Genomic DNA, 21,041 nt, shown 5'->3' on the forward strand with positions numbered 1-21,041 from the left:
TTTTTTTTTTTTTTTCCACGATGTTGCTTATTGGTCCAGTTGTGAGGATTTCTGTTTTCTTTATGTTGCTGTATAATCCATACTGAAGGCTGTAGTCTTTAATCTTCATCAGTAAGTGTTTCAAGTCCTCTTCGCTTTCAGCAAGCAAGGCTGTATCATCAGCATATCGCAGGTTGTTAACAAGTCTTCCTCCAATCCTGATGCAGCTTTCTTCTTCATACAGTCCATGTTATGGATTGCATCGTGCCCGTGCCCTATAAAAATGTATGTCAACTTGGCTAGGCCATGATTCCCCACGTTGAGTGGCTGTGCACCATTTTGTGATCTGATATGATTATCCTATGAGTTGTAAATCCTAACCTCGATATTAATGAGGCAGGATTAGAAGCAGTTATGTTAATGAGGCAGGACTCAATCTACAGGGTTAGGTTGTATCTTGAGTCAGTCTCTTTCAAGATATAAAAGAGAAAAGAGAGCAGAGAGGGACCTCCTACCACCAAGAATGAAGAACCAGGAGGAGAGCATATCCTTTGGACCCGGGGTCCCTGTGCTGAGAGGCTCCTAGGCCAGGGGAAAATTGATGACAAGGACCTTCCCCCAGAGCTGACAGAGACAGAAAGCCTTCTCCTGGAGTTGGCACCCTGAATTCGGGCCTCTAGCCTCCTAGACAGTGAGAGAATAAATTTCTCTTTGTTAAAGCCATTCACTTGTGGTATTTCTGTTATAGCAGCACTAGACAACTAAGACAGAAGTTGGTACCAGAAGAGTGGTGTGCTGCTCTAACAGATAACTACAATGTGAAAGCAGATTTGAAACTACGAATGGATAGAGGCTGGAAGAGTTTTAAAATGCCTAATAGTAAAAGGTGGTAACAGGGTTGCTATGAGTCGGAATCGACTCAACACCACACAACAACAACAGTAAAAGCACAGATTGCCTTGAAGAGACTATTGGTGGAATTATGGACGTCAAAGACAACTCTGATGAGGACTCAGAAGGAAGCGACAAGAGCTGTAACACTGGTGACAGTGCAGAAGGCAAGAATCACCAGCAGAGAAATGGCAGCAGCAGAACAAGGAGACCAGTGTGAGACAGTGAGGGAGCCAACCCAAGGAGCGAGAGTTGAGTGCCTGTATACAGGAGGCTTCCTGGCAGAGTGTGGTGCCTCTGGGCACTTATTGGTGAAGCAATAAGTGCTTCAATAAGTGCACAGAGCAGAGAGCTGAGTGCCTTCTGGTCAGTAGGCCGAGGTTTACTGGCGCAGTGAGGTAGCTCCAGGCACTTATCAGTAGAGCCAAAGAGCTTTGGAACATTTGCCAGAGCAGGGCCTGAGGGGTCAAAAGCCAAGGAACCAGGAAGCAGGAGCTGAAGAGATTACGAACACAGGAAGCAGAAATGCCTCAGTATCACAGGGTAGGGCCATGACCTCTGAGGTCCCAAAGGGTGTAACCATGGCCTCTGGGGTTTCAAAGGGTAGGGCCGCAGCTTCCTAGTTTTCAAAGAGTCAGATCTTCACCAACTGGGTTACAGAGCATGGGGCTGTCCTTCAAGAGTGCCGGGATGGGGCTGGATCCACTGCCCAAAGTTGAGGGGATAAGGCTGCCATGCCCAAGAGGCAGAAGAACAAGGCCTGCCAGGGCCAAAGGGGTGGTGTTGTCACTCAGATGGACTAGGAGAACGGGGCTGCCCAAATGCGACGAAGCAGAGTTGCCATTCCAGTGGGCCTGGAAGGGGAAGCTAAAGCCCAGGGCCAAGGGGCCTCCACCCAGAATCCAGAGAGTGTGGCTAACACCCAGTGTCTGGAGGATTATTTTCAAGGCTTGAGAACTACAGTATGTTCTGTTGACTTGCTTGGTGCCTGTTATCCATTCTTTCCCTCCAATTTCTCCCATTTGTAATGGAAATGTCTATCTTGTCCCTGTTCCACCATTATACTTTGGAAGCAGACAACTTGTATTCTAGATTTTACAGATGAAGAGGAAGTTTTTGGAATTTGGACTTGGAGTTGATTTAAGAGTTTGGGGATGATATGATGAGGTGAATGTGTTTTACATGTGGCAAGGACATGAATTTTTGGGGGCCAAAGGGTAGAATGTTATGGACTGAATTGTGTCCCCCCAAAATGTACATCAACTTGGCTAGGCAATGATTCCCGTATTGAGTGGCTGTCTTCCATTTTGTGATCTGATATGATTATCTTATGTGTTGCAAATCCTAACCTCTATGATGTTAACGAGGCAAGATTAGAGGCAGTTATGTTAATGAGGAAGAACTCAATCTACAGGGTTAGGTTGTATCTTAAGTCAATCTCTTTTGAGATATAAAAGAGAGAAGGGAACTGAGAGGAGAGGGACCACCTACCACCAAGAATGAAGAACCAGGAAGGGAGTTCATCCTTTGGACCTGGGGTCCCCGTGCTGAGAAGCTCCTAGGCCAGGGGAAAATTGGTGACAAGGACCTTCTTCCAGAGCTGACAGAAACAGAAAGCTTACCCCTAGAGCTGGCACCCTGAATTTGGACTTCTAGCTTCCTAGACTGTGAGAGAATAAATTTCTGTTTGTTAAAGCCATCCACTTGTGGTATTTCTGCTATAGCAGCACTAGATTACTAAAACAGTCCAGCTTCTTGGATTAGTTGCTCAGCACACAGATTGAATAAGTATGGTGAAAGGATACTACCCTGATGCATACTTTGTATCTATATCCCCTTGTTCTGTTTGAATGACTGCCTCTTGGTCTGTGTAGAGGTTCTGCATGAGCACAATTAAGTGATCTGGAATTCCCACTCTTCACAATGTTATCCATAATTTGTTACGACCCACCCAGCTGAATGCCTTTGCATAGTCAATAAAACCCACATAAACATCTTTTTGGTATTCTCTGCTTTCAGCCAAGATTCATCTGACATCAGCAGTGATATCTCTCGTTCCATGTCCTCTTCTGAATCTGGCTTGAATTTCTGGCAGTTCCGTGTCAATGTACTGCTGCAACCATTTTTAAATGATCTTCAGCAAAATTTTACTTGTGTGTGATATTAATGAAATTGTTCGATAATTTCCACCTTCTGTTGGATCACCTTTCTTTGGAATGGGCACAAATACAGATCTCTTCCAGTTGCTTGGCCAGAAAGCTGTCTTCCAAATTTCTTGGAATAGACAAGTGAGCACTTTCAGCATTGCAGCCGTTTGTTGAAACATCTCAACTGGTACCCCATCAAACAACAGATGGGAAAACAATAGATATCCCTTTGGTTTCAGACAATAAATCACCTGTGACTGTTTAAAAGAGGAACGAAAACCTAGGTTTATGCTGGGCTTATTAAATAGTCAAGGTTGGTTCTGGAGATTATGTTTTCAAATCAAGTAGTCTGGAACATGTGCCAACACTCTGATACCAAGTTGGAGAGGGCTATAGCTGGCCCAGGTCCTCCTATCACTTATGTAACTCCCTGAACAGAGGTTAGCAGTGACCACACTTCATTTATATTTGGTAGTAAAGGAAACGGAGGTTCAGATTTAACAAAATATTTGAAAAGGTGATTATCATGATATTTACCAGAGCTTGGTTTTCTGACTTTTTGCCAAGCAGGGAAATAAGAATCCAAAGTATAAGGAAAGAAGGAAGGGTGATGTCATCATTTAAATATAAAGGAAGTTTGGGAATTTGATATTGTCTTCTGGTGATCCAGATATTCAAAGCTTTTAAAATCCTTCAGCCACACTGTACTATCAGGGTTGAGAAAGGTCTTGGTCATTGTTTTTTCAGATATTTTTAAAAGTTGCTTGTGACCAGCTGCACTTCAAAAAACAAAACAAAATAAAACCTGTTGGTGTTGAGTCTATTCTGACTCACAGCAACCCTATAGGATAGAGTAGAACTACCCCATAGGGTTTCCAAGGAGTGGCTGGTAGATTTGAACTGCCAACCTCTTTTGGTTAGCAGCCATACCTCTTAACCACTGCACCACCAGGGATCCCTTCACAAGTGAACAATCACCGAAGTGAATCATACATGAACCAAGTTCACTTGTCTAATCAAATACAACTCACACCAAAGTCAATCAGATAATTTGTAATGATAGATATGCTTACTGAGAGGATTAATAAAGCATGAAGGGTGAACTGTCTGTGTAAAATAACTATACTTAGTCTTATTCTTATGGCCAAATGGCTTTTGTTTTTGTTGTTTTCTCATCTTATTGGTTCTTCAGGTCAGTGTTAACATATTTTCCTGGTACCATCCAGGTTTTATTTATCATCACTGCCACAAAACAGAAAGGTCCCAGACAGAATCTTCCCAACAGTTGCAGTTACCTCCTGGAGCCTTCACTAACCTGAAACACCTAGTTAATTTAATTAGTAAGTTACCTCCTTTGGGTGCAGGGATTGGGAAGTGGATGTTACCTTTGTGCAGAGAAAAACTGCCCATTCCTCAGGCAAACACAGCTCCACACCAGGGTGTGCTGTTGAGTGAACAGGGCACAGACCGGATTTTAGCCCCCACCTGCCCCTCCAGTAGCACACTGTAAGCAATGCACAAGTTGAATTCCCTAATACCCTGGAACTCTGTGCCTCTGCCCCTTTTTCTCATGCTTCAGGTGTGAGGTTTCAGTGCAATACCTCCAGAAGTGTAAATGCCTGACACATGGGCATCTTGGGGCAGAAAGCTGGGAGGGGAAATGGCAGAGTTCAAAGAGAGGTAGCCATGATAAAGGGCCCATGCCCCTGACTGACCCTCTGGGCACAGCAGCTCTAACTACAAGGAATAACCAAACAGCTGTTCCTTAGCTTTGAGGTTTCAGGGGCAAGGTGAAGGCTCCCTGCCTGATACATAGTTCCCCCTTTGCTCAGTAGGCCTGGAATTCCTTCCTCTACAGGAGATTAAGTTGTTCTTTCTGGAATTAAAGCCCAGTTATTAAATATATAATTCCCTGGGAGAGTTAACATAGGCATTTCAAAGAATAAACGATGAGGTACTAGGGTCAAAAGATTTAAAAGCAGGAAAACGCTGCGTAGGAGAGGATGGTGATGCCACTGAAGGGCAAAGAGGACAACTTTACAGCCTCCAGAAGCTGGCCTCGGCTGACCTCCACCTGCAGAGGACAACGAAAAGCCCTCATTTCCTTCCCTGTCATGCACATGCATGCTTTAGGACACAACTAACTGTCCCCAAGGCAAAGTAGCACCGAAAGACTAGATAAATGTTAAGTTTCAAGAATGGTCATTGGAAGGAAGCAAATGTTATACACATTTAATTTAGCATCATTTAAATCCACAGGAATTTCTGGCCAGGGATTCTAAATATTTCTAATTTCCTCCCATGAGCCATCCCCAAACCACTGTGTGTGCCTCCTGGGTAGTATTCTACATGGGTACAATCTGGCATCTTTGCATTTTATGGAACTGATGGAGATGAAGACAAATGGAGGAAGAAGGCCCAGCACGGGGGGATGAGTGTCTTATGTGCCCCCAAAGGGCATCATCTTCAGTCTACTAAGAAGGGCAGTGCGGTCAAATTGAACACTCCATTTCCTATGATTCTGCTCTCATAGGCTCCTCAGATTTTTTTTTTTAATATTTAAAATAAAGTTATTGACGCATAAAGATGTTAAAAAGTTGGTTGTAAAACCTTTTTACAAAAGCTAAATTAAAATATCATGCTATGAGCTTCTGCAAACAGTGAGCTTTTTATGATGCGCCCTTTGATGTGCACCTGTCTTTGCAATGAGTTACTGGAATTGCATGAGGCCATGAAATGGAGCAGGGAGGAAGGAAAACTACAAAGACATATGGCCCACCTTCTCTGACTTTGAGCTGATGTGCTGGCAGCGGGGCTTTGAACCAGTTTGAGATGGTTTGGTCGCAGCTGACGAAGCAAAACCGGAAGAGACCTGAATTGTTAATTTGTAGGATCCCAAACAATAACCAGAACAAGAAAAATTACACAATGAAGCCCTTGAATGGGAGACTCAGAAGAGGTGTGGTAAGCCCTTTCAAGAGCCTGATGCATGAGATTGGATTAGTGGCAGGACTGCGGAGAGTGACACACACTCAAAACAGGGTGGTCAGCTGCCATCTTTGACAGGACACTGCTGTTTCTGACTGTCATAGATTGAATTGTGTCCCCCCAAAATACGTGTCAACTTGGCTAGGCCGTGATTCCCAGGATTGTGTGCCACTATCTTGGTACCTGATGTGATTTTCCTATGTGTTGTAAACCCTACCTCTATGATGTTAATGAGGTGGGATTAGTGGCAGTTATGTTAACGCGGCAGGACTAGGACTAGGACTAGAAGATTAGATTGTGTTTTAAGTCAATCTCTTTTGAGATATAAAAGACAGAAGCAAGCAGAGAGACATGGGGGCCTCATACCACCAAGAAAGCAGTGCCAGGAGCAAACTGTGTCCTTTGGACTCAGGGACCCTACACAGAGAAGCTCCTAGGCCAGGGGAAGATAGATGACAAGGACCTTCCTCTAGAGCCGACAGAGACAGCCTTCCCCTGGTGCTGACACACTGAATTCAGACTTCTAGCCTCCTAAGCTGCGAGAGAATAAATTTGTTTGTTAAGGCCATTCATGTGTGGTATTTCTGTTACAGAAGCTCTAGATAACCAAGATACCAACTCTGCTCAAAATCCAGCAGGCAAGAGATTTAGTTGCTATGTAATGTGTATGCTGCCCTTGTTTTCTGTGAGGAAGATCAGGTTTCTAGCAGGGCTCAGACCCATAAATTTTTCCATTCTGGTTATTGTTCTGGTTCACCCAAATTTTAAAAATCTGGGTCTGTTCTGTCCCATTTCCTCGGCCATGAGTGAATTGGGCAGAATCAGTTCAAAGCCCTGTCTAGAAGACAGATTATGAACTCTTTATCTCCAAGGTTGTGACGGTTAATGTTGTGTCAACTTGGCTAGGCCAAGATTCTCAGTACTATGTAAGTATCCTGCGTTCTGTGATCTGATGTAAGGGTAGTTTCCTTGGGGACATAGCCTGCATCTTATATATGTGGATGTTCTGGCAAAGCTTTCTCTCTCTCTCTCGATCCTGCATCTGACGCGTCATCATCTGACCTCCAGTTCTTGAGATGTACATAGCAGCACTCCATCATTAAATGGAAGTGGTATATATGAGACTGGGGTCGAGCAGCACCTGAAGGCACAAGTTACATGAGGAAGTAGCCCAAGTGCCCATAGTCTCCACTCCTGTCACATTACCTTTCCTCTCCCAGTCTGCACCTATGGCTTCATGGGGAGTTCCTTATGATCAGTTGAATGAGGAAGAGAAAACTTGTGCCTAGCTTACAGATGGTTCTGCACAATATGCAGGCACCACTTGAAACTAGACAGCAGCAGCACTGCAACCCCTTTATAGGTTCTCCCTGAAGGACAGTGGTGAAGGGAAATCATCCCAATGGGCAGAACTTTAAGCAGTGCCCCTGGTTGTTCACTTTGCTTGGAAGGAGAAATATTCAGATGTGCAATTCTGATTCATGGGCTGTGGCCAATGGTTTGGCTGGATGGTCAGGACTTGGAAGGAGCATGATTGGAAAATTGGCGACAAGGAGGTATGGGGAAGAAGTGTATGAACAGACCTCTCTGAATGGGCCAAAGAAGTGAAGACATTCATGTCTTATGTGAATGCTCACCAAAGGGTGACCTTGGCAGAGGAGGATTTTAACAATCAAGTGGATGGGATGATGCATTTTGTGGAAACCGGTCATCCTCTTTCCTCAGCCACTGCTGTCATTACCCAAATAAGCTCATGAACAAAGTGGCCATGGTGGCAGGGATGGAGGTTATGCATGGGCTCAGCAACATGGACTTCCACTCACCAAGGCCGACTTGGCTACAGCCACTGCTGAGTGCCCAGTTTGCCAGCAGCAGAGATCAACACTAAGTCCCCGATATGGCACCATTCCTAGGGGCGATCAGCCAGCAGCCTGGTGGCAGGTTGATTATACCGGACTGCTTCCATCATGGAAAGGGCAGCGCTTCATTCTTACTAGGGAAGACACTTACTCTGGATACGGATTTGCCTCCACTGCACGTAATGTTTCTGCCAAAACTACCACCCATGAACTCACAAAATGCCTTATCCATCATCATGGCATCCCACACAGCATCACCTTGGATCAAGCAATCCACTTCACAGCAAATGAAGTGTGGCAATGGGCCCATGCTCATGGAATTCATTGGTCTTACCATGTTCACCATCATCCTGAAGCAGCTGGCTTGATAGACCAATGGAATGGCCTTCTAAAAACATAATTACAGTGCCAGCTTGGTGGCAATACTTTGTAGGGTTGGGGAAATGTTCTCCAGGAGGCTGTATATGCCCTAAACCAGCCCAGTATATGGTGCTATTTCTTCCATAGCCAGGATTCACAGGTCCAGGAATCAAGGGGTAGAAATGGGAGTGGCACCACTATTACCCATAGTGACCCACTTAAAAAATTTTTGCTTCCTGTCCCTCCAACCCTATGTTCTGTGAGTCTAGAGGTCTCAGTTCCAAAGGGAAGAATGTTCCCACCTGCAGACACAACATGATTCCATTGAACTGGAAATTAAGAATGCCACCTGGCCACTTTGGGCTTCTCATGCCTCTGGATCAAAAGCCAAAGAAGGGACTGGCTGGTGTGATAGATCCTGATTACCAAGGGGAAATCAGATCAATATTGCATAATGGAGGTAAAGAAGAGTATTTCTGGAATACAGGAGATCCCATAGTGCATCTCTTAGAACAGCCACGCCTTGTGATTAAAGTCAACGGAAAATAACAGCAACTCAATTCCAGCATAACTACGAATGGTCCAGACCCTTCAGGAATGAAGGTTTGGGTCACCCCACCAGAGACAAAAAACCACAACTAGCTGAGATGCTTGCGAGGGCAAAGGGAATATGGAATGGGTAGTGGAAAAAGGTAGTTCTAAATACCAGTTATGACCACGTGACCAGTTGCAGAAATAAGGACTATAATTGTTACGACTATTTCTTCCTTGTTGTATTATACATGTACGTGTGCATATATATAACAATATTTTCTTCTTCCCATTACTTATAAAACATAAGATGTAAATGGAGCTAGTGTGTTTTCAGTTGTACACATATTAGTTGTATCATGTTAGGCACAAGTATGACTTTATAACTGTATTTATTTAGATATCATATATGGTTTAAGGAGATATGTACAGGAGCCAAGTTGACAAGGGGTGGACTGTAATGTTATGTGTCAACTTAAGTAGGCCACTGTCTTAGGCTGCATTCTCTAGAGAAGCAAAACCAGTAACGCGTATAAATATATATACAGAGAGAGATTTCTATCAAGGAAACAGCTCACATGATTGTAGAGGCTAGAATGTCCCAAGTCCATGGGTCAGGGTAGAGGCCTATCCCAAGTCACGCAGCCACAGAAGCTGGCGAGCCCAAGATTGGCAGGTCGGAAAGCAGGGCTCCTGCTTACAGGCTGTGAAGGTTGACAAATTCTGAGATTGGCAGGCAAGATGACAAGGTTTCTCCTGATTCACGTAGCTGCAGGGGCTGGTGAACCCAAGACTGGCAGGTCAGAGAGCAGGGCTCCACTCACAGGCTATGAAGATCGATGAATCCCAAGTTCGGCATATAAGCTGACAGCTCAAATACCAAGAACCAGAGATGAGATGACAGGAGGCAGCCGCAGGATCGAGAAAGAGAAAAAAGCCAGAACGTCTGCTTATATTTAGATGCAGGCCACAACCCCAAGGAGACTCCCTTTCATCTGATTGGCTACTCACAGTACATTCAATCATGGGAGTGATCACATTAAAACACTGAGAATCATGGCCCAGCCAAGTTGACACACAATCTTAACCATCACAGCCATGATTCTCAGTATTTTGTAGTTATCCTCCATTTTGTGATGTGATGTAAGAGTAGTTTCCTCGGGGGTGTGGCCTGTATCTATCAGATGTGGATGTTCTGGCATAGCTCTCTCTCTCGATCCTGCATTTGACTCGTCATCATCTGACCTCCAGTTCTTTGGATGTGAGACAGCAACCTGTTGCCTGGCCTGCAGATTTTGGGTTTGTCAGCCCCTGCAACCATGTGAGTCAGGAGAAGCCTCCAGCCTGATGCCTGACCTGCAGACTTGGGACTTGCCAGTCTCCACAACTGTGTGAGCCATTTCTTTGAAATAAATCTCTCTATATATACTTATATATACACTTCACTGGTTTTGCTCCTCTACATAACCCAACTTAACACAACACTGAATGATATTAAACGTCATGTTTCAAATATCTGAGTTCAACTTGGCCTTAAGTCACAATCCCTATCAAGAGATTAAAAAGAACCTAGAAAAATTGCTGATGTTGAAATTCATTTTATATCTTTTCATTTAAATAGACTATACTACATGGGAATGTCTCTTAAATGGGAATGTATTTTAATTCACTTATCACCAACATTATTGATTAAGCAATGAGAGATTAAAAATATACACTTGTGAATTGAAAAGTCCTATAATTAGATGCATTCTAGATGCCAGTTTTCAATTCCATCCAGATGCTCATAAAGAAGTCCATTAAAATCAATACTTTCCACATAATATGTATTCCTAATAGGTATACATCATTGACTTAAAAAAAAAATAAGATAATTAGGAAAATTCTGGCCTACTGAGAAGGCCACTCTCCTCTAACCACCAATCTAACTCAAGATGCCTGAAAATCCCTCACTGAAACATCACTGATTATAAGAAAACTGGCTTTTTTGAAAGGTAAATGCTTCAGGGAAGGGAAAGATAAACAATTTTATAAATTTATACTTTAGGGTTAATTTAATTTGTCTATCAAACTGCTTTATTCAGCTAACTGAGATTAGAAAATTCTGAGGAAACAAATTTTGACTGGGGAATAAAAGAAGAAAAATTGTTTAGGCCTGTTGTGCATTTCTCACACCTCAGGCAAGGGTGGAAACATGACCTCACTCATTGTTGGGGACATGGGGGAGAAGAGAATCTATACAGCAGACAATGTTGGCTGCCTACTCACGTTCCCCCACCACCTGATCACAAAATCATGGGCTTTTCCCCTTACCAGAGACTGGTTTAGGAGTAGGCATGGGATTTAATTCCCGCCAGTAAGATGGGAGGGAAGCCTGTTGGGGAACTCTCAGAAAGACCTCTCTAATGGTATGTGTGTGTGTGTGGGGGGTGCAGAGCTACACCTGGTTCTGTGGCAGCCTTCTTGAGAAAATCAGGGGAGAGAGTGGAGGACAAAGCCAACACTGAGGACAGCAGAGTGGAAAGACGATGATGTCGCTGAATGGAATTATCCAACGCTAGACCTGCCTATCTCAAGATTCTTGTTATTTGAAATAATAAACAACACGTTTCTTCATTCTTTAAGTAATTTTAAGGTAATCTTTTCTCCTTAAGATAATCTTTTACCAAAAGCAACTTGATACAATCCCAACTATTTTACTTTCTGCCACGGGATGTGGAGGAGAAGAGAGCTCTTACGGAAGATATCCACCACCAATACTCGTCCTAGGAAGTTGCTGAATTTTCATCAGGAAAAAAAATGGTTGCATTTAACGGAAAAAAAGTATGCTTTTGGTTCAAAGCTGACTTCTCACATGAAGCTTGTCTAGACCAAAACAGTCCACGGTGGTCTGTCCTCTAAGCCCATATTGCTGATGGTCTTTACTGCTCATATAACATTTAACCATATGATGCCTCTCATGTTGATGAGTCATATTTTTTATTTAGTTCAATTATTATTTAACTTTTGATGTGCTTTCCCCTTCTCCAATTTCACTGGATGCATACTCATTGGGACTTTCGCATTTCTTTTACAGATACGGTGCCTTATGTTTCAATTTCTGGAACATGACTTTGGAGTAGATTAGGCAATGTTTAGGTTGTCTATACTTCCTAAATAAGAGTTTGATTTCAAGTAGGTTTTCATTTATCTAATGCTTACTTTTTGTTATTTCGTCATGATAAAGAGTAGATCAGTGAATATTACCAAAATAAATTCTATTAGTATGACCATGGCATGTGTTCAAGCTTATTGATGTCAGTTGCCAATGAGTTGGCTCCAACTCCTGGTGACCTTATGTATAATAGAAGAAAACATTGCCCAGTCCTGAGCCATCCTCACAAATTGTTGGTTTGTTGAAGCCCACTGTTGCGCCTATTGTGTCAATCAATCTCATGGAGAGTCTCCCTTGTTTTCACTGACCCTCTACTTTACCAAGCATGATTTTCTAGTGATTGTTCTTTCCTGATGGCATGTCCAAAGTAAGCAAGATGAAGTCTCGCCATCCTCACTTCTAAGGAGAATTCTGGCTCTACTTCTCCAGAACTAATTTGTTACTTCCTCTGGAAGTCCACAGTATATGCAAATGTGTCAATTCTTCTTTGGTCTTCCTTTTTCATCGTCCAGCTTTAGCATGCATATGAGGCGACTGAAAATACTACAGCTGGGGTCAGGTGCACCTTAGTCCTCAAGGTGACATCTTTGCTTTTTATAACTTTAAAGAGGTCTTTTGCAGCAGATTTTTCCCAATGCAATACATCACTTGATTTCTTAACTGCTTCTTCCATAGGCATTGATTGTTGGTTGATCCAAACAGAATGAAATCCTTGACAACTTCAATTTCTGATGTTGTTCAAGCTACCAAAGCACATGATTAGTGAATAAAGGGGTCACAAAGACACAGGATTAACACCCCTAGTAGTGCTATGAGCCCTCAGATGGTTCCTCATTACACACCCTATTTTATGCAGGGATTTCCAGCTCAGACAATTTTTATTTTCCTGTGGATTAGAGAGAATTCTGAACTATAGATAATTTTAGGTATCTGGAAATCAGCATATCATTATCACAAGGCATAGCACTGTCTTGCAATTCATCAGGACTTTAAAAATATACTTCTAATTGGCTGATAAGCTTAAATATTAGACCCTAGTCACATAGATAAATCAATTTTAGAAATTTTCTTATAGTCAGTATTTTCTCTGTCCTTTAATCTTAGCAAAGATATTCTTGGAAAATTATCTGGCAACAACTGTAGAACATGACTAACAGTGCTAAAGCAAGTAAAAAAATTGTTTAACAGTAAGACAAATGACCAACTAAAATAGATTTCTAGAAAACTAAGTACTAGACATAATTTATACTACCATGCAAAATAAAATGTGAGAATGCAAAGTATAAAAACTCTTCCAATTTTCTCAAGACAAAAAAATCAGAGCTTAATTAAAATCTAGGTTTGAATTAGGTACGCCCTAAGGCTCTTTTAAGGGGCCCTGGTGGTGCAGTGCTTAAAGAACTTAGCTTCTAACCGAAAGGCTGGCAGTTAGAACTCACCTCCACGGGAGAAAGATGTGGCAGTCTGTCTCCATAAAGATTACTGCCTGGGAAACCCTATGGGGCAGTTCTACTCGGTCCTATAGGGTTGCTATAGGGTCGCTATTGATTCCGAACTGACTTGATGGCAACAACTTTGGCTTTGGCTTAAGGCTCTTTTGGGAAACAAGGCAGGGGGAAATGTACACATAAATAAATACCAATCATCAAAACAACAGCACTACCGGTAATGGAGAGGAAGGGAGGGAGGGAGGGAGGGAGAGAGAGAGAGCATGAAAGAGAGAACCTGACATCTAAACTGCAGTGCACTGCTGACACCTAAGACGTACCTGCAGAGTGATTTAAGAGTGAACATTGATTTCTCACCATGAAATCGTTATTGTTTGCTATAAACTTTTTGAAGGTGTCAAGAATTTCATTCTACTTGGACCCACAATCAACGTCCATGGAAGTAGCAGTCAAGAAATCAAACGATGTACTGCATTTGGCAAGTCTGCTACAAAAGACGTCCTTAAAGTGTTAAAAAGCAAAGATGTCACCTTGAGGACTAAGGTACGCCTGACCCAAGCCATGGTATTTTCAATCATATAGTGCAAAAGCTGGACAATGAGTAAGGAACACTGAAGAAGAATTGATGCATTTGAATTGTGGTGTTGGCAAAGAATATTGTGAATATGGTGTTGGCCAGAAGAATGAACAAATGTGTGTTGGAAGAAGTACAGCCAGAATGCTTCTTAAAAGCAAGGATGGTGAGACTTGTCTCACATACTTTGGACATGTTATCAGGAGGGACCAGTCCCTGGATAATAACATCATGCTAGTAAAGTAGAAGGTCAATAAAAAAGAGGAAGACCCTCAATGAGATGGATTGACACAATGGCTGCAACAACAGGCTCAAACGTAGCAATGACCATGAGGATGGCGCAGGACCAGACATGCTTTGTTCTGTTGCACAAAGGGTCATTATGAGTCAGAACAAATTAAACGGTGCCTAAGAACAATATCATCTACTTTCCATCATTAAACTGTTATTTACTATCTGTAAATTTGCTACTTACTTTAATAAGAACCCTGGTGGTACAGTGGTTAAGTGCTTGGCTGCTAAGCAAATGGTTGGTAGTTCACCAGCTGCTCTGAGGGAGAAAGCTGTGGCTGGCTGTTTCAGTAAAGATTTACAGCCCCGGAAATCCTATGGGGCAGTTCTACTTTTCCTATACGATCACTATGAGTTGGCATCCATTTGACAGCACGGGTATCTACTTTAATAATTAAAATGGCTTTAAATAATTAAAACAGCTTTCACTATTGCCAAAATGATCAGATGAGATACACGTAGCATATGTGGAGGAAGTATCACTACTAGTTGGGGTCCTGTGCAGGTGCAGTACTAGGTGCCCAGTAAGAGGTCCACTCTGGTGGTGATGGTATGTGGCTCCCAGTGGAGAATTTTTACCAGCTGTGAGCCTGTGTGTTGTTACACTGTGATAACCAACAATCTCAGATACCTAAATCAAAACAGATTTATTTTTTGCTCATACTTAATGTTATCATGGGTCGGCAGGTGGGCTCTGCCCATTGTGCCAGAGGGAAAAAGAGGGCTGTGGAAGGTCTTGCAGTGGCATTATATGTATCACTTCCACTGACAACTCACTGGACAGAACTAGCCACGTGGCTCTGAGAGATCACAGGAGACCAGGAGGCACCATCCCACTGAGTGCCCAGAATGGAGGAGAACTACTTGGCAAAGAACATTGACTGCAACACATGAAGATAAAACTATCATTTGGCAAACTATGAGCTTTCTCTTCAAAAATTCTGCTTCTTTCCTTCCTACAAGTTAGGGGATGTAATAAATTTAGAATAATAATTTGGCATTCTGTGTCTTGGTTCACTGCAGGTCTATGTAGGGAGTTAGACTTACTCTACTTCTATTTTCGCTCAACTTCTCAGTTTTAAATTATAGTACCACTGTAAGAACAGTAATTAATTGGTGTTGTAGACTAATCCATATGCCACCAAAAATGTGACATAATGCAAATGAAACATTCTCCATATGCCTTTCTTGTTTGTTATTCCCTTATTCTGATTCTTAACTTCATAGACATGTTCTTTCTATAGGCAGACATCTTCTTTTCTAATTTATTATGCAGTACATTTTATTTTTTTGTAATTTTTAGTCTAAATTATATATGCAATGTATTGAAGATCAAATGGTTCTACAAGGCTTGTTATGAAAAACAGTTCCCACAGCACTGTCTTCCACTCCTACTCCCCAAAAGCAACCACTTTCAATTTTTTAACCATTTTTTGTTTGCTTTGCACCTGTATATCTCCAGTTTACATTGCTACTTCTTGATTTTTCCAGAGAGTATTAGCCATTCATTTCCCACTAGGGGAGATCTAAGATTTGGATCTTTTGACCACCACCACCTGCCCCTTCCCCTCCCAATGAAAACACACAGTTCCTACACCCCATATTCTCAATAAAATTATATCACAATTTTGATTAATTACTAGTCAATAAGGTGACATTATGGTATCTATGTAAATTATAGCCAATGCTTAGTCATGAATTTTATTATACTCTTTTGTTGCCTTCATATACTTTGCTATCCTTTGGAGTCATTGATTGTCCTGTTTTTTACTGGCTTAGTTTTTTTTTTTTTTTTTTTTTTTTAAATAAACTTATCACTAATTCAAACCCAAACTCATTCCAGTTGTATATATCTTCCAATTTGTTCAAACATAGCAGACATTCTTCCAACTTTATTTTTTTGGAAAAATCTTTCTGTAACCTTCCAGTTTGCTCCAATCTGGGCTGGTTGCTGTTCTCTGGGCCTGTGAAATAGCTATGCTATAGTCTTGCGATTTTCCTTCACTATTATCCTGGGGAACCTTTGTCTTGCTCTGGATCCTCTATTTCCTGGTTCTCATGTCTTCTTTCTCCTTAGTTAACTCCCTCATTTTTTATGAAGCACATCCTTTAGCAGATTCTGAAAAAGGGAGCATGGGAATAAATTTTTTGAATCTTTATAATGTCTGAAAGTGGCTTTATTTTACTCTCACTCTTAATTAGTAGCTTGGTTGGATGTTGAATTTAGATTGGGAAGTATTTTCTCTCAGAACTTTGAAAGTATTGTTCCATTGACCTCTTACTCCCAGTGTTGCTATTGACAAGTCTGTAGTTGTTCTAATCCCTGATACTTTGTTGAAAATCATTCCCACCCCAGCCCCCCGCCAACTCTGCAAGTTTGTAGGATACTGCTTTGTCTCCAGAGTTCTGAACCTTTTTAGTGATGTAAAAAAGTTGTAGTCCCAAAAAGTTGAGTAGCTCCATACTTTACAGTGCCTGAGCTTTCTCAGTCTGGAAATATTCTGTTTTACACTTTCTAGATGTGAGTGTGGGTTTGCTTTTACTTGTTTAGGGCATTATGTAGGCTTTTTCAATTTGAAGATTCAGGTCTTTCATTAGTGGAAAAATTTCTTGAACTGTATTTTTGGTGATTTCCTTCCATTCATTTTGTCTATCTGTTCTCTCTGCAGCTCCTAATTTTTAGATTTTGAACCTCCTGGACCAGTCCTCTACTTTTCATTTCTCTTTCTCACCTTCCATTTCTGTCTTATATTCTATTTTCTGGGAGAGTTCTGCCAAATTCACTGTTATGGATTGAACTGTGTCCCCCAAAAATGTGTGTCAACTTGGTGAGGCCATGATCCCCAGTATTGTGCGGTTGTCCTCCATTTTGTAAACTAATATGATTTTCCTATGTGTTATAAATCCTAACCTCTATGATGTTAATGAGGCAGGATTAGAGGCAGTTATGTTAATGAGGTAGGATTCAATCTACAGGATTAGGTTGTATCTTGAGTCAATCCTTTTTGAGATATAAAAGAGAGAATCCAGCAGAGAAGAGAGGGACCTTATACCACCAAGAAAGAAGCGCCAGAGTGGAGTGCGTCCTTTGGACTCTGGGTCCCTGTGCTAAGAAGCTCCTAGACCAGGGGAAGATTTCTGTTATAGTAGCATTAGATAACTAAGACATTCACCTTCCAACTCTTCTATTGAGTTTTACATTTCAGAGATCATATTTTAAGAGTTCTTGTTTTTTGTTCTCTGAATTATACACATACATTCCTGTTCTTTTATCATGGATGCAAAAGGATTAATGGACCACAACTACCACAGCCTCCACCAGATTGAGTCCAGCACAACTAGATGGTGCCCAGCTACCACCACTGACTGCTCTGACAGGGATCACAATAAGAGGGTCCTGGACAGAGCTGGAGAGAAATGTAGAACAAAATTCTAACTCATAAAAAAATAGCAGACTTACTGGTTTGACAGAGGCTGAATAAACCCCGACAGTATGGCCTGCAGACACCCTGTTAACTCAGTACTGAAGTCACTCCTGAGGTTTACCCTTCAGCCAAAGAACAGACATGCCCATAAAGCAAAATGAGACTAAATGGGCACACCAGCTCAGGAGCAAGGACAAGAAAGCAGGAGGGGAAGGAAAGTTGTGTAACGGGGAAGCCAAGGTTGAGAAGCAGAGAGTGTTGACATGTCATGGGGTTGGCAACCAATGTCACAAAACAATATGTGTATAAATTATTTATAAGAAACTAATTTGTTCTGTAAACCGTCATCTGAAGTACACACACACAAAAAAGTTACTCATATCCAGGAAACTATTAGTGATATTTTTCCTGAAGCTGTCTTCTCCTGCATAGCTTTGCTTCCTACGAGTTGTTTTTTCCTATTTGTTTTTGTATCAGATGTTTCCCTCAAGTATCTGGTGATTCTTAACTGTCTTGCTCATATTGTGTGAAACTAAAAAGTAAGAGAAAGAAGTTTGGTACTTGGATAGGGCTTGATGATGGCTGGGCCCACCGTAAGGTGAACCAGCTATTTCCTCAGAGAACCCCCAAGGTCAGTATCTTTGTGTTTTGTTAAAAATTTGTGTCTTTTACTTACAGAAAACTCTCCCAATCTCTTGCCTGCAGGGTATATACACACTGGTGCTATGGGAAGCAAGTGGAGGTAGGTCTGGGGGTCTCAAATTCAGTATTAAAATTTATTCTTCACCCCTTTTCCAGTAATCCCATACTTGTCTGCGCCTGATCTTTCTCAGTCTGGAGCATTCTGTTTTACACTTTGTAGACAAGTAAACCTCCAGTCTTCTGCCAGAGTTGGGTAGCAAATCTATCTGCCTCCTGAAGAGACTTTTGATCGTTATTCCCATTTCCAGTTCCTGGGCTTTTAGAGGCTTTTGTAATGTAAACCAAGTTGCTTCTTGGCTTTACCTACTGCTAACTTAGGGTTCAGCTTTGTAAGTAACATAATTTACTACTATTGTCTTTTCTCCTGTCTTCTTATTCTTTGAGGGCCTGCCTTTAACTACCCTTACTGTTCTTGGAAGGAGCCCTGGTGGTGCAATGGTTAAGAGCTCAACTGCTAACTGAAAGGTTGGCAGTTCTAACCCATCAGCAGCTCTGGGGAAGAAAAGACCTGGTGATCTGCTCCTGACAAGGTTATAGCCTAGGAAACGCTATGGGGCAGTTCTACTCTGTAACACAGGGTCACTATGAGTTGGACTGGACTGGACAGTACCTAAGAACAACAAAACAACAACTCTTCTTGGAGTGGAGTTTTAGAAGAGAGCATAGATAAGTGATTGCATTCAAGCTATCATTTTTAACTGGAAAGTCCCATGCTGCTCTTTAACAAATTATAGAATTCTAGTTCCTATGCATTGAAAGGAACCCCAAGAGAGCAGTCAACTCCTCTGCCTTCAGAGAGCAAAGTATTGAAGTTTAATTTGCGTATGTGGTAATTAGAGCACCAGGAAGCTGAGTGGCTTGGCCAAGGTCATACAAAGTCACAGGTAGATATCATGTTATTATCTATTTTATGCAACTTAAATAATTATCCCTCAAAGGTTTTATAGTTATTACTTTGTTTTTGTTTTGCATTTAGGACAATTTCAGCAATAGTTAGATTTCCGTGTTAGCTTTACATGTGCATTATCTTCAAATGGGAAGATGAGCTGTTCATATTAGAAAATTAGCCATAAAATGTGGTTAAGTGTTTTATTTCTTGTGCAGTTGGCTTATAAATATTTCAGATACAACCAGATTTTTAAGGCGTTTGATATGCCCTTTTGAGAAATTTATACAAAGGATCTTAGAGGACAACTACCAAAACCATAATTTAAATGTAATTTGTATAACTTTTAAGAACAGTAAAATAATTATTTTAAATTTTCCATAAATACTTAAAACTAAAAAAAAAATAAATAAATCTTGGTTTGTTTCAAGTGTCATCATCTCTTATTTGGTATAATGCTATTTGCTAAATTTTAGGAAAAAAAAACCACAGGGCTTTGATGGAAAAGCACTTACAAAGAAAAAAGGACTGGGGATAGGGCAAGATTCAACTTATTTTAAACTCATGCTTTTTTTTCCCAGTGTTAATATAGACCATAGCCTTAAAACATTACTAAATTATAATAATAAAATTAAGATACTTTTGATGAAATAATTCATTTTAGTCCATAAAAGTTTTAAGAGCTTTATAAAACCGAAAGCTTAAAGAAGCCTTAATAAATGCAGCACTCCAGAGGAAAATTAAGGATAAAAAGAAAATTGAACTTAAATACTTACAGATTCTTTTCTGCCCATAGTTTTGCTGTGTGAGCGGGAACGGGAAATGTTGCTAAAAAGGGAATCTTTTTTAGTAGCAGATGAAGGTGGGGAGCCAGTGAATTCTCTTCCTCCAGGCAAACTCTCAATGCTTGGAGATGAACTGATGTTTTTAGAACTCTGTCCTGTAAGAAAGATTAAGTAGCAATAATGAAAGACCAGACTCTTTCCACACACATACACACACAGAGTTAAATGACTGAATTTTTCCCCACTAATGGAATCATCCTTAATATTGGAAACCAGAGACTATTATATTGCACATTGTAATAAAAAACAAAACAAAACCATTGCTGTAGAGTCAATTCTGACTCATAGCGACCCTATAGGTCAGAGTAGAACTGCCCAATACGGTTTCCAAGGAGCAGCTGGTGGATTCAGACTACTGACCTTTTGGTTAGCAGCTGAGCTCTTAACTACTCCACCACCAGGGATCCTGTATGCACATTATAATAGTAAGGTAAAAAGAAAATCTGTATCCTTGACCAATGTTCTTTAAAAGAGCCTCTTTCCCTTTTGTTAACTGCAGAACAGATATATGGCTACCTGTGACCAATAACAGAAGCATCTGGAAATGGGACAAGGTACTGGCTCACAGGGCCTTTTTCTGAACTGTCCCCTCATTAGAATGGGTGCATCTGTGATCTCCAGCAATGCCTTTTCTACTGAGAGGTTCTGAGGCACAAAGCTCCCTCAGACACAACCAAGGGCTGTAGCAAGCCCTGATGAGAGGGCAGCTTACAGACCTGCTGCAGCCAGACCCGTTCAGGTCTTATTTATATATTGGGGATACTCTCATGTGGTTGTTATGAGGGCTTAATGAACCAGCAAACTACCTGGCATGCATGTATGCATGCATTCATCCATTCAACTACTAGTAATTGATGGCTTAGTAAGTGCCAGACACTATTATGGGCCCAGAGAGACAGTGGAGACTAAAATAGTCAAAAATCCCACCCTTCACGGAGTTTACTTTCTAGTGAGGAGAAAC

At 41.4% G+C, this 21,041-nt stretch overlaps 1 protein-coding gene across 15 annotated transcripts in view; it reads right to left on the reverse strand.

Moving 5' to 3' along the window:
- Positions 1-21,041, reverse strand: part of TBC1D5 (TBC1 domain family member 5) — a 657,932-nt gene that overhangs the window by 63,727 nt on the left and 573,164 nt on the right. For 14 of the 15 annotated variants that reach the window (XM_023739548.1, XM_023739547.1, XM_023739544.1 and 11 more), the window contains one exon: positions 20,012-20,175. In XM_023739548.1, the coding sequence (XP_023595316.1) occupies positions 20,012-20,175 (164 nt within the window). Of the gene's footprint in view, positions 1-16,083; positions 16,342-20,011; positions 20,176-21,041 lie in introns of those variants that run through there. The other variant, XM_023739555.1, reaches the window with a different exon arrangement.

This window comes from Trichechus manatus, unplaced genomic scaffold, assembly GCF_000243295.1.
Source record: "Trichechus manatus latirostris isolate Lorelei unplaced genomic scaffold, TriManLat1.0 scaffold00136, whole genome shotgun sequence".
NCBI classification, from domain to species: domain Eukaryota; kingdom Metazoa; phylum Chordata; class Mammalia; order Sirenia; family Trichechidae; genus Trichechus; species Trichechus manatus.